Genomic DNA, 14,596 nt, shown 5'->3' on the forward strand with positions numbered 1-14,596 from the left:
GTCGTGTAGCTGTCCCCCACCCCAGCCGACCCCAAGCCACCCATCCGCGACGCCTGCAGAACGAATCATTCAGGACACTCTGTTTAAGGAACTCCACGTTCTCCTCGCATTTCCTGTGGGCAAGGAATATCCCAGCAGGGCTGTTCCTCTCTCTAATAATGAAGAGTTGTGTGGGGTTTTTGAAAAGTCCATTTTCACGTGAGTAGGAAGATTAAAGACTGAGAATTGGGCAGCGTGCTGGCTAAGGCTGCTGGGTCCCACGTGGGTGCACGGATGGACTTCTGGGCCTAGAGGCTTGAAAAATGTGCCTAGCATATGCTGTGAGTATCCAGAATCCCAGAGGAGAATGGCAGAGACGGGACTGGGGTGAGACCATGCCCTCTGAGGGGTGCTTCTCGCTCCTCCACCCCCTCTCCAGCGAGCATACGTGCCCTATAGCTAAATACATACATACATATACATACATTGAGACATTTATGATCATTGATGGCTCTAGTGAAAGAAGTATCAGACATAGGGCACACCTTTTTGATTTTCATTAAATTCACATGTCATAAATATTCTTAACACTAAGGCAAGATTGCACCTAGGCTAGAATAGGGTTCCCGGAGATTCGAGATTCATCTTGGGATCCCCAAGGGTCCCAGGGTGCAAATGGGGTCAGTGCATAGTTAGCTAAGCAGAAAAGTTCCAGAGGCTAGTCTGATGGCACTGTAGGGGTCAGCCGTCTCTAAATGTTTAGTGACACGCTTGTTTATTTTTTTTACACACACAGCAGAGAGTTTGCCTTCTCCACACTGAAACTCCTGGCCTCTTCCAGTTTTTCTGGAATGCAGCACACGGAATTTATCTCCGGTAAACTTACACGCATGCACAAGCACGTGCACACGAACACGTACATGCACACATACATAGCCCACCCTCATTACCGTACCGGCAGATTCAGATTTGGGAGTTGCCTACTCACTACATTTTCTTTGTATCTCAAGTCAGTGCCCTTTGCACTTTGCAGCCACTTGTGGACTTGTACAGAACTGTGTGAGGTTGAGGCCGGCAGGTGGCGTCGTGGTTAAGACACATGACCTACCCCAATTCGAGTCCCAGACCTGGACTCGAACTGTTTGCTTTCTCGCTTTTGCTCTCCCTCTCTCACTCTGTCCCTCTCTGGTCAAGTTAAAATAAATAAATAAATAAAGTTAAAATAAAATAATTGTATTCATTGTCATTATTATTATTTTTAAATTTTATTGAAGTTTACCAGAGACAGAAAGAGAGAGAGAGAGAGAGAGAGAGAGAGAGAGAAGGAAAGTGAGAAAGCAGGCTGCTAGGTCAGGACTTGAACTATGGTCAGCCATGTGGGAGTTCAGCTGCCTTAACCACAACACCACCTGCTGGCCTCCAATAAAATAATTTTTTTAAAAAAAAGAACTCTGAAGTTGGGCTCTCTGAAGGCTCGGGTTCTCACTGAGGTCAAGCTAGGCCATGCTTTGCCTTCTCGCTTCGTCTCTCAGACTATAAACAAGTGCACTTCGTGCAATTTATCTAGTCTCACATTTTAGCTCATGTTTGTGCTTTTTGTTAATTTCCTTTTTTTTTTCTTTTTTTTGGGAGAGGTTTTTGCTATAGGGCATGTGCCAGAAAGACAGAGAGAGACAGAGAGACAGAAAGTGAGAAATCACCCCCCAGGGGGATGGCCACGCTGCAATCCCTTCTCCTCCATTCTCCTCTCGGGATCTTGGGCATGCATGCACACGCGCCCAGCGTGAGTTTAAACCACTATGTCCGGGACTCGAACTGCAGTTGACTACATGGGAGTCCGGCGCCATAGCCATTACACTAACTGCTGTTCCTTGTTGATTTCCTTTTTTAAAAAAAAATTTTTTTGCCATAGGGCACATGCACTTGCCAGAGAGACAGACAGAGATAGTGAGAGTGGAAGTGAGAGATCACTTTCCAGGTGGATGGCCACGCTGCAATCCCTTCTCCATTCTCCTCCCGAAATTTTGAGCATGCACCCACATGTGCCGCGTGTGATTTTCAAGCCACCAGTTCTGAGACTCAAACTGCAGTTGACCATGTGGGAGTCCTACACCTTAATCACAATGACAAATGCTGGTCTTGATTTCCCTGTTTAAAACAGCCTCTGAGTGGACCATGGAAGTGCTGCCTAGTGTTCCTGAGCACAAGAAGCCTGCAATGTGCCTTACGGAGAGAACCCGTGTTGGAGAAGCCTCGTTCAGCATGAGCCAGTGCTGCTGGCCGTGAGTGTGCTGTGAGCGAACAACTCATGCCTCAAATAAGGTGCCTTAAATGGAAGCACACAGAAAACAAGGTTGTACATTGAGCAGCAGATGAAAATGTAACCAGGGACTCACAGGAACCTGACCCCATATTTCCTTAAGAGTGATGGTTCAAGACTTGCTCATTCAGCATTTGTGGTGACTTTGGAGACATAACTGCTGTGAATAGTGAGACTCTGCTGCTCACATGCGCACACACGCACACTCACACACCCTATACAGAACCACAGTATTCTTTCCCATGGGCCTTGTGGCCTGGTAGGACTCCATCTCATCCAGGCTGACCAACGGCACGTGGGCCTTCAGTCCTGAAGGCATTCTAGGCATTCAAAGAGAGAAGGAAACAGACCAGAAACCTGTTCCCTCCTTCACTGTCTCCAGTTATGGCCAGCAGGAAGGGACATTTTGTATGTCTGTTCCTTTTTTAGGCCCATGCATACATAGTAACCTGGAGAGCTCCCATTCCCTTCTGTGCCCATGCTCCGAGGCCCAGGCCAGGTGGGCAGCACCAACGCCAGCAAACAGAAACGTGAACACAATGCACAGGGACGTAAGTGGACACGTGCCCCTCCACCAAAAATTCTACGCACTCCCAGTACCCTGAGAACGCAAATGGAAGTGAGCGTAAGCTTCTGTGGTATTCAATATTTTTGACGTATTTTAAGATATCTTAATGTACGAGGTTTTTGGCTTTAATCAGCTGTGGCAGTAGACAGATGAAGCTTTATTTCCAAGAGACAGAAATGAGTCAAGGTCATTACTAAGCAGTGGGAAATAAAACAGACTTGATCAGATGCTTCTGCCCAGGGGAGTTTCCATGACACCTTCTCTAGCCCAAACTTGCTAGCTGCCTCTAATGCATTAGAAAAAGTCTGGTGGGGGGAAGAGAAAAGAATCTGTCCAATGGGGGAAAAAAAACCCAAAAAACCAAAACAGCAACAACGACAACAAAAAAAACTAACTATAAACAAGGATCAATCCTCTGTAGTCTCCCAGCACCCAGGATAAAGTCTCTAAAACTGTTCCATTAAAAGCAATCGGGAATCCCTGGAGAAATGGCTGACTGCAGCTCAGGGCAGGAGATGGCCAAGGTAGGCCTGGAAGCAAGGGAGCTCTTCCAGGGGCCCCAGGTCAGGCCATATCGAAAGACTCGGGGCCACCTCAAAAAGCTGGGACACTGGGCACCAGTAGCACAGTAACTGCAATAGATGGAAGCACCTCAAACACTTCTAAATTCACAGTTTATCATGTGGCTGTAAGGCCGTGGAGGAGCTGGATAACCGAGTCATTACTTCGGAAAGTGGTGAAGTGCTGAGCATTTGGGCTCCCTTTCCTATGTGAACCGTACTTCAGGGGGACACCCAGGAGAGAAGGGGAGTTTCTCCCTATGAAAGCGTTCCAGCCAATGCATGTAGAAGAAATGGAGGGGCCAGATGGCAGTGCACTAGAAAAATGCAACGCTCTACAAGGCAATCCCACAGATAAAGGTTCCTGGTTCAAGTCTGGAGACCTCCCTGACTACCCTGGGTACATGTGTGCCCCTGATCCAGGGCTGCCTGAAAGCTGGGGATGGATTGTGGCACCAAAACCCTGTTGGTGGTGCTGTCTGTCTGTCTGTCTGTCTCTGTCACAGAAGAAATTTTAAAAACAAAAGAATGGCAGAATTGGAACATTACCTTTTACAGCTCCTAATCAAAACAAATCTAGGCCAGGCTTACCAACAGCTGCCAAGATCACCAAAGAGACACAGCAACTACACACGAGCCCAATACTACACTCTATGTATGGAGGCGTTTTGCCAAAAACAAAAAACAAGCCAGAATCCAGTCAGCTTTTTAAACCTAACAGCCATTATACAGGAAATATGAGGAAGTCTTGAAAAAGTTCATAGAAAATATATATTATGAAAAATGACATAATTTAAATTTTTTAACACCAAAATAAACTTGTACTTTAAAAAGAAAAATTGTTATAGGGCACGTATGCTCACTGGAAAGACAGAGAGATAGAGACACAGAGAGAGAGAGAGGGAAGGAAAGCATCCCCCCCTTCGGGAGGATGGCTATGCCACAGTTTCCTCTCCTCTGTTCTCCTCTTGGGATTTTGGGGATGCACACATATGCGAGCAGTGTGTTTTTCGAGCTGCTGCGTCTGAGACTCGAACCACACAGCCATGTGCATTCCAGCTGCCCTAACATTCCATGCCATTGGCTGGCCCCTAAGCTTGTTCTTTAATTCCATTTTCTACAAACTTTTTTGAAGTCTCCTTGTACGGGAGACAGAAGAATGTGCCAAATGACACGAAGGGCCTACCACTAGCAAAGTCCAGACTGTGGAAGCCCCAGCGACCCACATCATGGGCTCTCCAACAAATAAGCCGAATGGGAAAAAGATAAAAGGAGAGTAGGGAACCTCTAGGTTAAGAGACTCAAGAGACATAGTTTGATTCTTACAATAAACTGTAATTTACAAAACAGTTGAGTGCTCACAGTGCAGTGGGGAGTGTAGTGTAGCAGTAGCTGATCCCACATGCTTGACTACGGTTTGAATCCCGCCCCAGTGGCTTGAAAAACCACTGCATGCATGCACAAACTCCTGACAGGAGGGAGACATAGAGGAAAAGGGCTTGTGACATAAACAAACTCCATGGGGGGTTGGGGTTGCTTTCTCTCTCTCTCTCTGCCCCTCTTTTCCTCACTCCCCCTCTCTCTCTCTCACAAGTGACTAGTCCTTTGGCAATCAAAAAGAAAAAAGAATTATGGTTTAGGAAAAATGATTATGAGTCCGAAAACCTGGTTCTGCTTCTCATGTTTACCTTGGAGAAGTCACTGAATCTCTCTGAATCTCAGTTCCTCCATCTTCCAAACGGGACACGTATGACAACCTCACGGGGCTCGGGGAGGATGAACGAGACTTTACAGGGGCAGGGAGCGAGACAGGCACCTCCCGCAAGGTCTCTGTGCTGCGACTCTCCCCCGCCTCAGCCATCCCAGATCGCGAGCACACATGCCTGGTGTGTCCACAGGGAGGCCAGGGACGTGAACCCAAGACCTTCTCCTGCAACTCCAGTTGCGTTACTCTCGCACCTCTGCCTGGCTCCAGAATGAAAGTTCTAAATGAAGAATTTTAACTCTGGATGTGGCAGATCTAAAACACATCTTTTGGGGGAAGAGGGGGTGTCCATGGTGATAACTCCTTCCCGTGCCCCCAAAAGAAACGGCACTGGCTGTCTGTTAAAACATGTAAGTAGGGGACCAGCAGTTGGTGTAATGGCTATGTTGCTGGACTCCCATGTAGTTGACTGCAGTTCGAGTCCCAGACCCGGTGGCTTAAACTCATGGTTCTGGGCGCATGTGCGTTCATGCCCAAGATCCTGAGAGAAGAATGGAGGAGAAGAGATTGTGGTGTGGCCATCCCCCCTGGGTGGGGAGGGTGACTTCTTACTTTCGGTCTCTCTGTTTTTCTGGCAAGCACATGCATCCTATAGCAAAAACCTCTCAAAAACAACAACAACAACAAAAACATGTAAGTAGACGGGGAACCATGAATGCTGTGCTTCCGTGCTTCTCACTGCCCGTTGGCATGACCCGCTCACCTGTGTCGCAGACTTTATGTAGCAAGCATTTATCTTCTTCATTCCAGGTGTCCAAGTATTCATCCGGGCCACAGGGCAGACACGTGCTGTCGGAGGTAGTGGTGCACTTAGAAGACATGTACTTCCCTACATGAGAAGGGGGAAATGCACGACTCTATCAAAGAAGCACAGACAACAGCACAGGACAGCAACAACGAAATGTACCACGCCACCGGACGAGTCCCGTGACCATGATCCCAGAAAGTGGAAGCCCTCCCATGATGACACAGTACGCGAGGGGCGTCCTAACACAGCGAGGGGGATCCTGGGCTCAGAGGCCCTCCATTGGCTAAAACAACCTCTCCTGGGTTGGCTGAGCCTGTGATCCCAGGATCTCATGGTTCTGCTAAGCAAAAGACCAACCACCCTTTGTACCCCAAAACGCTGCTGATGAAGGAGTAGAACTGTGGTTTTAAACTGGGCCCTGCAGAAGTGAAGGAACCCACTTGGGGAATAAGGGGCCAAGGAAGAGAAGCTTCTTTACCCCTCCCCGTCCTCAAATCCCCTCGACCTTCAATGTGGAGAGTTAACTTAGGTCCTACACACACTATGGGCTCATGGTTAACTTGATTTAACCAAGAGTCACACACACAGACCACACATGACAATCAGTGGATCTTGGTTCTGCACATCCTAGAAACAGTATTAGCTGAACTATCCAAAGGGTCTTGTTCTAAGGTAACCCGCCCTCCCCTGCCATTTCTGGAACATTAAGAGAGTGAGGGCCCAGGGGCCGGGGACTTCACTCGGGCCGTGAAAACACTTTCTGGAGGTGGTAGCCAGTCCGTCTTCAGCTCCTCAGCAGGTATGCAGAAGGCATAACAATATTCAGGAAATTTTTAGCAGCAGCAATTCCAGCATAGTTATTACATGATAAAATCTCCAAGTTAAAATTTCTAGGAAAACACTTTTAAATAAGAGCTGTATTCCCCACTTTGTGAGCTTGAATATAAAGTGCTAAAGATGGTTTTGAAAACCTTGTCTCTTAAGAAATAGTGTTTTTGGGGAGCAGCAAGTTGTACGATGGATTCCTACATGGCCAACTGTGGCTTGAGTTCTGGACCTGGTGGTTTAAAAAAGTCTTGCTGAGTGTGTGTGCCCAAAACCCTGAGAGGAGAATGGAGGAGAAGGGATTGCAGAGTGGCCATCCCCCTGAGGGGTGATTTCTTACTTTCCCTGCCTCTCTGCCTCTGTCTCTTTGGTGAGAGTACCTGCCCTATGGCAAAAACCTGAAAGAAAAAAAAAAAAAAACCTTTTTGAAAAAGGTTTTTTCAGCACAAAGTAGGCGCCGGCTTCTAAGGTGACACTTGACTGTTAAATGATTTCATCTATTAAGACAGAGGTTTCGTCTTTACAGTGACAGACATTACTACCTATCAGTACCATGGAAAGTCTACCCGATTTCTTTGCTCATCTGGCAGGCTGGGAAAAAGACAAAGCAAGCCCCACCCACTTTCGAGGGCCATGACGGGGCTCAGACGGGGCCGCAGACGCGGGCCTACCTGGTTCACATTTGTTACAGCACCGTCCAAGATGCTTGTACTGCCTCTCACTGGCACAGGGAGGAGTGATCTGAAAAGCCACCTGAAAAGAGAATCAATGTCAGATAGGGGTTACATAAAAGTTCCTTTCAGATGAAACAAAAGTGAATCACCAAATTACATTTCCTAGAAACCTAAGAAAATACCATCAGCCATCCTGAAACTACTCTACGTACTGCCACCTCCCAAATGCCACTGTGCTATTCTATCCCGTTTCTCTTTTTTTTTTTTGGAGAGGTTTTCGCTATAGGGCACGTGCGCTCGCCAGACAGACAGAGAGAGACATAGAGACAGAAAGCGAGAAATCACCCCCCAGGGGGGATGGTCACGCCGCAATCCCTTCTCCTCCATTCTCCTCTCGGGATCTTGGGCACGCACGCACACGCGCCCGGCGTGAGTTTTAAGCCACCAGATCCGGGACACGAACCGCGGTCGACTACGTGGGAGTCCAGCGACATAGCCATTACGCTAACTGCTGGTTCCGTATCCCGTTTCTCTCTAAGAATGGATGAAGCCAGTATTTTAACACAGGACTTGAAACCTGTTTTAGCATGAAAACCTGTTTAAACATGTGAAACATGTCAGTAATGGTCATGCATGGATGGATTAAAGGAGATTTACAAACTGTACATAGAACATTGAAAACTGCCCTACACAAGCCGTCGATAAAACTGATCTGGGGTCAGCAGGTGGTGTGAAGGGTAAGGTGGTTGGATCCCACATTGCCGACTTCTTGGTTTGACTCTCAAAACGAGCAGCTTGAAAATCATGCTGGGCGTGTGTGCGTGCCCCAAATCCCCAAAGGAGAGTGGAAGAGGAGAGACTGCGGTGTGACCAACCCCCGAGGGGTGATTTCTCACGTTCTCTCCCTCTTTCTCTGGCTCTCTCTCTGTCGAGTACACATAACCTATAGCAAAAACTGAAGAAAAAAAAGAGAGAGAGAGAGAAAAAAAATTGGACCTGGTTTTTTGGAGTCACACGGTGGACAATACACTCAGTCAACCTGGGCAGTGAAAAGTAGGAAGACAAAATGAGCCCCCTTAATCATTTATACCAGGAAGGGGGGGCTGGCAGGTGGCATAGTGGTTAAGGCAGTGGATCCCCACAAGGTCGGCTGCAGTTCGAGTCCTAGACCTGGTGGCTTGCTTTCTCACTTTTTCTCTCTCTCTCTGTCTCCTCTGCTGAGCACATGTGCCCTATAGCAAATTAAAATAATAACAATAATAAATAAAATGAAATAAATGAGTAATTTTAATTTAAAAAAAATTTATACCAGGGGATTTCAAATTTGGTCTTCCAAGCTCTTAAATATTAAAGATTTTTAATACTTTTTTTTTTTTGAGAGATTTTTCACTGTAGGGCGCGTGCGCTCGCCAGACAGACAGAGAGAGACATAGAGACAGAAAGCGAGAAATCACCCCCCAGGGGGGATGGTCACGCCGCAATCCCTTCTCCTCCATTCTCCTCTCGGGATCTTGGGCACGCACGCACACGCGCCCAGCGTGAGTTTCAAGCCACCGGGTCTGGGACATGAACCGCGGTAGACTATGTGGGAGTCCAGCGACATAGCCATTACGCTAACTGCTGGTTCCCAAGATTTTTAATACTTTTACCTTTTTGTATTTTACCTTTTAAAACATTAAATATACAGAGAATAGTCTTTTTATTTTAAAGGTTTATTCACGTTATTGAGAGAGAGAGAGGTACCCTCAGCAGGGTCTTGTCCCGCGGTGATCCTCCTCCCCTGCTCCCCAGCGAGTCAGAATCTTGGGCACCTGTGTGCCTGGTGCACTTCAGGTCTACTTGGGATCTGAACCCATGGTTGGTCACGTGGCTCCAGCATTATGTATCAGACAGTTTGTTGTTTTGTTTTGTTTTGCTTTGCTTTTCTATAGGGCATGTGCATTCGCTGGAGAGAGACAGAGATCGAGGGAGAAAGAGGAGAGGGAAAGTGAGAAATCACCCCCTAGCCGCCCCTCCTCCTGTCTCCTGTCAGGACTGTGAGCACGCACACACCCGTATCTTCTCAGCTGTCAGGTCCGAGGCGCACACTACCCACATGGCCGTGTGGCATCCAACCACCTTAACCACCATACCACCCGACTGGCCCAGATCAAACAGTTTGCAAAAGTGGGGACAGAAAGGTGTCGTAGAGACTCAGTGCGCCACGTCCCCGATGTGTGCCGCCACAGGCATTCTGGACAGCTACTTAAGCTTTCTGAGCTGCTGTTTCCTTTCTGGCCCAAAATAGTGTGATTCTAATCTAATACAGATCTCGACTTAGATGCCGTTATATCTCAATAACCCACATATGCTGAAAATATACTAAGTTGAAAATGCCCTTAATACAGCTAACCAGTGGCCTGGTGGTGAAGACACTGGATCCTACATGGCCAAGTACACGGTTCAAATCTCGGACCCAGTGGCTTGAAAACACGCACAGCGCATGTCTGTCTAAAATAATGAGAGGAGAATTGAGAAAAATGGATTATGGCGTGACCATCCTCCCTGCAGAGTGATTTCTTACTTGCTCTCTCTCTCTCTCTTGCAAGTGAGCACATGTGGCCTCTACCAAATTTTAAAAAGAGAAAAAGAAAATCCATTTATCAATAATATACCTATGCTACTGAACATCGTAGCTTAGAGGAGGCTGCCCTCAACATGCTCAGAACACTTAGAGCAGCCAGCAGTTTCCAATCTCCCCCACACCAGACTGGCCTCGTGGGCGACAACTCTTCCATGGACAAGGAGAGGTGGTGGTCTTGGGGTGACCCGGATGTACCACATCCACAGTGCACCCCACTTCCACCACTAAAACATTGCCATACACAATGAAACAATCACAACAAGGTCTGAACTCCCGTGAGAAACCAATACCCTCACTGACCCGCCAGGAGCCCAGGGGCGATGGGGAGAGGCTGCAAACACAGACGAAGCTCCACTCACTCGTGGGCTGCCCACCCCACAGCGCTCCCTGGTGGACTGGCACCAGTTCACAGCCCAGCCTCCTGCGTTAGCCTATAGTTGGGCAACATCATCTAACACTAAGCCTGCTCTATTACAAAGTGTGGGATATCTCGGGTAATTTATTGAATTTAGTGAAGATCAGATCAAGACTCTAGCTTCAAAGCATGGTTTCTACAGAAAGTACACAGCTTTTGCACAATCGAACCGTAGTCAGTCGGGGACTGTCTGTACTAATTTCTGAATCTGCCCATCTAAATGAAACAAAACAAAACCAAACAGCCAAGTCCTTTATTGTGACCCAGAGATGCTTATCAGCCTGCCGCAGAAAAGCTCCTTTCCTCATCAGCTCTCTCAGTGCAAGCAAACACCACACCACAAGCACTCCTAGTGACAGGCAGTCACGTTATCAAGGGCCCCGGGAAACCCAATGGCTGGCTTCAGCCGAACAGACGTGAGTTTATGTGTGCCACAAGTCAAGTCCTGCTAGGCCCCTGGAGTAGACGCTAAAGGAAACTTCTAGGGTCAACATGCGGGCGGGTGCCACTATGGAGACAGATGGCCCCACCTCAGCAGAAGGCCAGGGACAGTTTCATGGGGATGCAGAAAGTGAGCTCCATCTTCGAGAATAATTGGAAATCAGTCAGATGAGGACTAGGAACTGGTAGGTGGGCGTAGGGAGGGGCAAGGAAGACTTTTTAGACAGTCAAACAGTTGGAACGGAGGGAGTGAGGTCTGAAATGCCATTTGGGGTGGGGGTGGCAGTAAGACACCTTCGGTATGGCTGGAACCCAGAGCTGTCCCAGGAGGGCTGGGGGGGTGAGAATGAAGGCAGTCAGCCTTGGTCAAGGCAGGCCTCATCTGCACATGGAGAACCTGGAAAGAGGTACAGAAACAGCATGGCCTGGAAGAAGCCACCCCTGGCCAAGGTGACTCAATAGAGAAGGAAGTTTGTTGTTGTTGTTGTTTTGTTTTTGTATTTTACAGTTTTATTTACACAACCAGTGAAGGGCATGTTCTAGAATACCAGCTTTAATCCTCTTCAAACATACTAACAACAGAAGCCAAACTGTAACGATACAGCAAAATGAGGCCTCTGCGTTAACGCAGGTAGCAAAGGTCCACATCCACCTGGCCGTGGCATCAAGGGAAATTCCCAGGACCAGTTGCTGCTGCCTAAGAGTGGTTGCTGCTGATGAAAGCCTGAGACCACCTGTACTCACGGAGGACAGTGGCATTGCTGCTTGTCATCATTGGGACCTTTTGCAACGAATGACTCAATAAGGAGCGGGCAGCCCGCAAATGCAGAGAACGTGATTCATGAAGTGTACCAGCAGGTCCCTCCGCATCACCGTGCTACTCAGTCATGCTGATCATCACAGATGCATTCTATCATTCTGCAAGTTTCAATATCTATCTCTTCATACTCATCTCAAACTTTCTCTTCATTTTTTTTTAAGGTTTTTGCCACAGAGCACGTGTGCTCACCAGAGAGAGACATTGAGAAGAAAAGTGAGAAATCACACACACACCCATAGGGGATGGCATGATGCAATCCCTTCGTCTCCACTCTCCTCATGGGATTTTGAGCACGTACACACATGCAATCAACATGATCTTCAAATTACGAGGTCCGGGACTTGAACCATGTCTGGGACTCAAACCACAGTCGACCATGTGGGAGTCCAGCACCTTAACCACCATGCCACCTGCTGGCCCCATCTCTTTACCGCTCTTTCAACAACCTTCACAGGTCATCCCAACCTGCCGCACAGTAAATAAGGGCTGCTCTTTTTTTAGTGGTGCAGACTTGCAGGTAAAGTCCCCGGTAGAGCCGGTCCCTGGAGGAGCGAAGCACGAGGCTGTGCATCGGAAGTACAGCGTGGGTCTGCCTGTAGGAAGCTCGTTCCTAGTGTCCTCTCTTCTGCGTGCGTTCATGCCCCTGTTCTGTGTGCAGACTTAGCTCTTCGGCAGGTGTCAGCTCCACAGTGTTGCTTGAGTCCAGGCCTGACTCAGACCCGGTCACTGTCCGCATCAGGCTCCGTTCCCTTTTGTGCCTTTTGTCCTGTCTCCCACGGTGCCACCACAAACCTGCTCTGATGACATTTATTTTGAGAGAATGGATGATGTCTGCACTTTCCCGGTATTGTCTGAAAGGAAGTTTTATAAAGAAAGCACCGAACTCGGGGATCGCGAGGTGCACTGAGAGGGGTGTGTGAACACTGACAATGTGGACCTTCTGAGCGCGCCCTGACCGGGCTGAGTGGGTACAGCAGGGGTGGGGCAGGAGACAGTACTCCGAGTTTCATGACAAGGTCCTGGCGCATTACTGGAGCCCTGTGTGCCAGGAAGGCTGTACCCGGCCTTGCTCCCTGCGCCTGGCTGACACTCCCATGGACAGCAGATGACATTCACTGGGTGCTTCCTGTGCAATCAGCAGTAACAGGGTCTTAGGACGTCACAATGAGCCCAGGGAAGTTAGGCAGGAGAGTGGCAGTCACCACACGTGTCCCTTCTGGTCTCATTGTCTGTCTGTCTGTCTAGAGCTCCATTGCCCTGCAGGCAGCTGCCCTCCCTGTGTCTAACACATGCCCGTGAAGAAGGCTGAGCAGGAGCCACGTGGGCGACCTGGATGTGGCCGCTGCAGGCTGTCTAACAAGTGGGATTTGTAAGAGCCCAAGGATACGTGAACACCTGCCGCCACGCTGAGCACAGGACACATGGGGTAACTATGTCATTAAGCTGTATTTCAGATGACAAAGGTTATCACTTGCTTCGAACTCATAAGAAAGCTGCAGCAGTGTCTTCAGGATAGGTAGATTGTGGGGTCGTTGGAAAAGTCGTAACACACTTTTACACAGAAAAACAGAAAAAATACGTCATGACTTTTCCAACGACCTGATAGGGCTCCGCGCACAGACAGGTACTTTGGAGGGGACTTGGGGAAAGGGGCTACCCTCGAAGCAGCTGCTTAGCGTGTGGTCGGACGCTGGCTATGTCTGGGCTCCAAGCATCGCCTGACATGAACAGGCAGGCAATGTGCTTGTGTTTGGGAGCGCGGGTGTGGTGCACTCAGCTCGCGTCCTCTCCCCCAGGAGCTTTACCCGTCCTCGAAAGAAGAGGAAGTCACTGTTTTCGGAGTGACCAGATGTCATAATCTAGATTACTCCCTAAAACTCATTTTTCTTTCCTAAGCTTCTTTCTTATGACTTTATACCTGGATATGCCTTCTTTTTTTCTTTTCTTTTTAGAGACATTTTTGCTATAAGGTGCATGCACTTGCCAAAGAGACAGAGAGACAGAAAAGTGAGAAATCACCCCCACGAGGGGAATGACCACACTCCAATCGTGTCTCCTCCACTCTCCTCTCAGGATTTTGCACATACACACACACACACCAACATGAGTTTCACACTGCTGGGTCTGAGATTCAAGCTCTGGCTGGTCATGGGGGAGTCTAGTGACAGAACCATCAAGCCATCTGCTGGTCCCTGGACATGGCTTCTTGTTTTAAAAAACTAGGATATAATTTATATACCACAAACTAAACCTTTTTTATGTTTTTTTTTTTTTTTGCCATAGGGTGTTTGCACTTGCTGGAGAGAGACAGGGAGAAGGAAAGAACCCCCCTCTCTAGGGGTATGGCCACCCCACAATCCCTTCTTCTCCATTCTCTTGGAATTTGGGGCATGAATGCATACACACCTGGCATGATTTTCATGCCACTGGGTCTGGAACTCAAACTACGGTCAGCCACGTGGGAGCCCAGTGCCTTAACCACTACACCACCTGCTGGCTCCAAAATGGAACTTTTTAACATACCCCATTCAGGTTCCTTGCAGATTCCGTTGGTGCAACCATCTCTGCTATCTACTTCCGGAACATTTCACCACCCCAGAACTAGCAGGTCTAGTTGACAGAGCTATAGGATTACAGTTCTTTCAAGGAGCAGCCAAAATTTTACTATTGGGGAAATTTTCTATAATGAGACAGAAAATTAATGATTTTTTTATCTCATTTAAATGATTGCTTAAGCAGAAACCGACCCTGTTCCCTAGTTATATGATATAGTTTGATGTAATTGTTCCAACCTTCAAAATGGCTACACACACACACACACACACACACACACACACACACACACACACACACCTTCA

At 48.0% G+C, this 14,596-nt stretch overlaps 1 protein-coding gene across 1 annotated transcript in view; it reads right to left on the reverse strand.

The window, feature by feature from the left end:
- TNFRSF11A (TNF receptor superfamily member 11a) overlaps positions 1-14,300 on the reverse strand; it is a gene marked incomplete at its 3' end in the record, with an annotated part of 45,883 nt that extends 31,583 nt beyond the window's left edge. Inside the window, 3 exon segments of the mRNA XM_006141844.2 lie at positions 5,896-6,021; positions 7,437-7,518; positions 14,262-14,300. Coding sequence (XP_006141906.2) covers positions 5,896-6,021; positions 7,437-7,518; positions 14,262-14,300 — 247 coding nt within the window.
- Between the last annotated feature and the right edge of the window lie 296 nt (positions 14,301-14,596).

Source organism: Tupaia chinensis, unplaced genomic scaffold (assembly GCF_000334495.1).
Source record: "Tupaia chinensis unplaced genomic scaffold, TupChi_1.0 Scaffold000065_1, whole genome shotgun sequence".
Taxonomy (NCBI): Eukaryota; Metazoa; Chordata; class Mammalia; order Scandentia; family Tupaiidae; genus Tupaia; species Tupaia belangeri.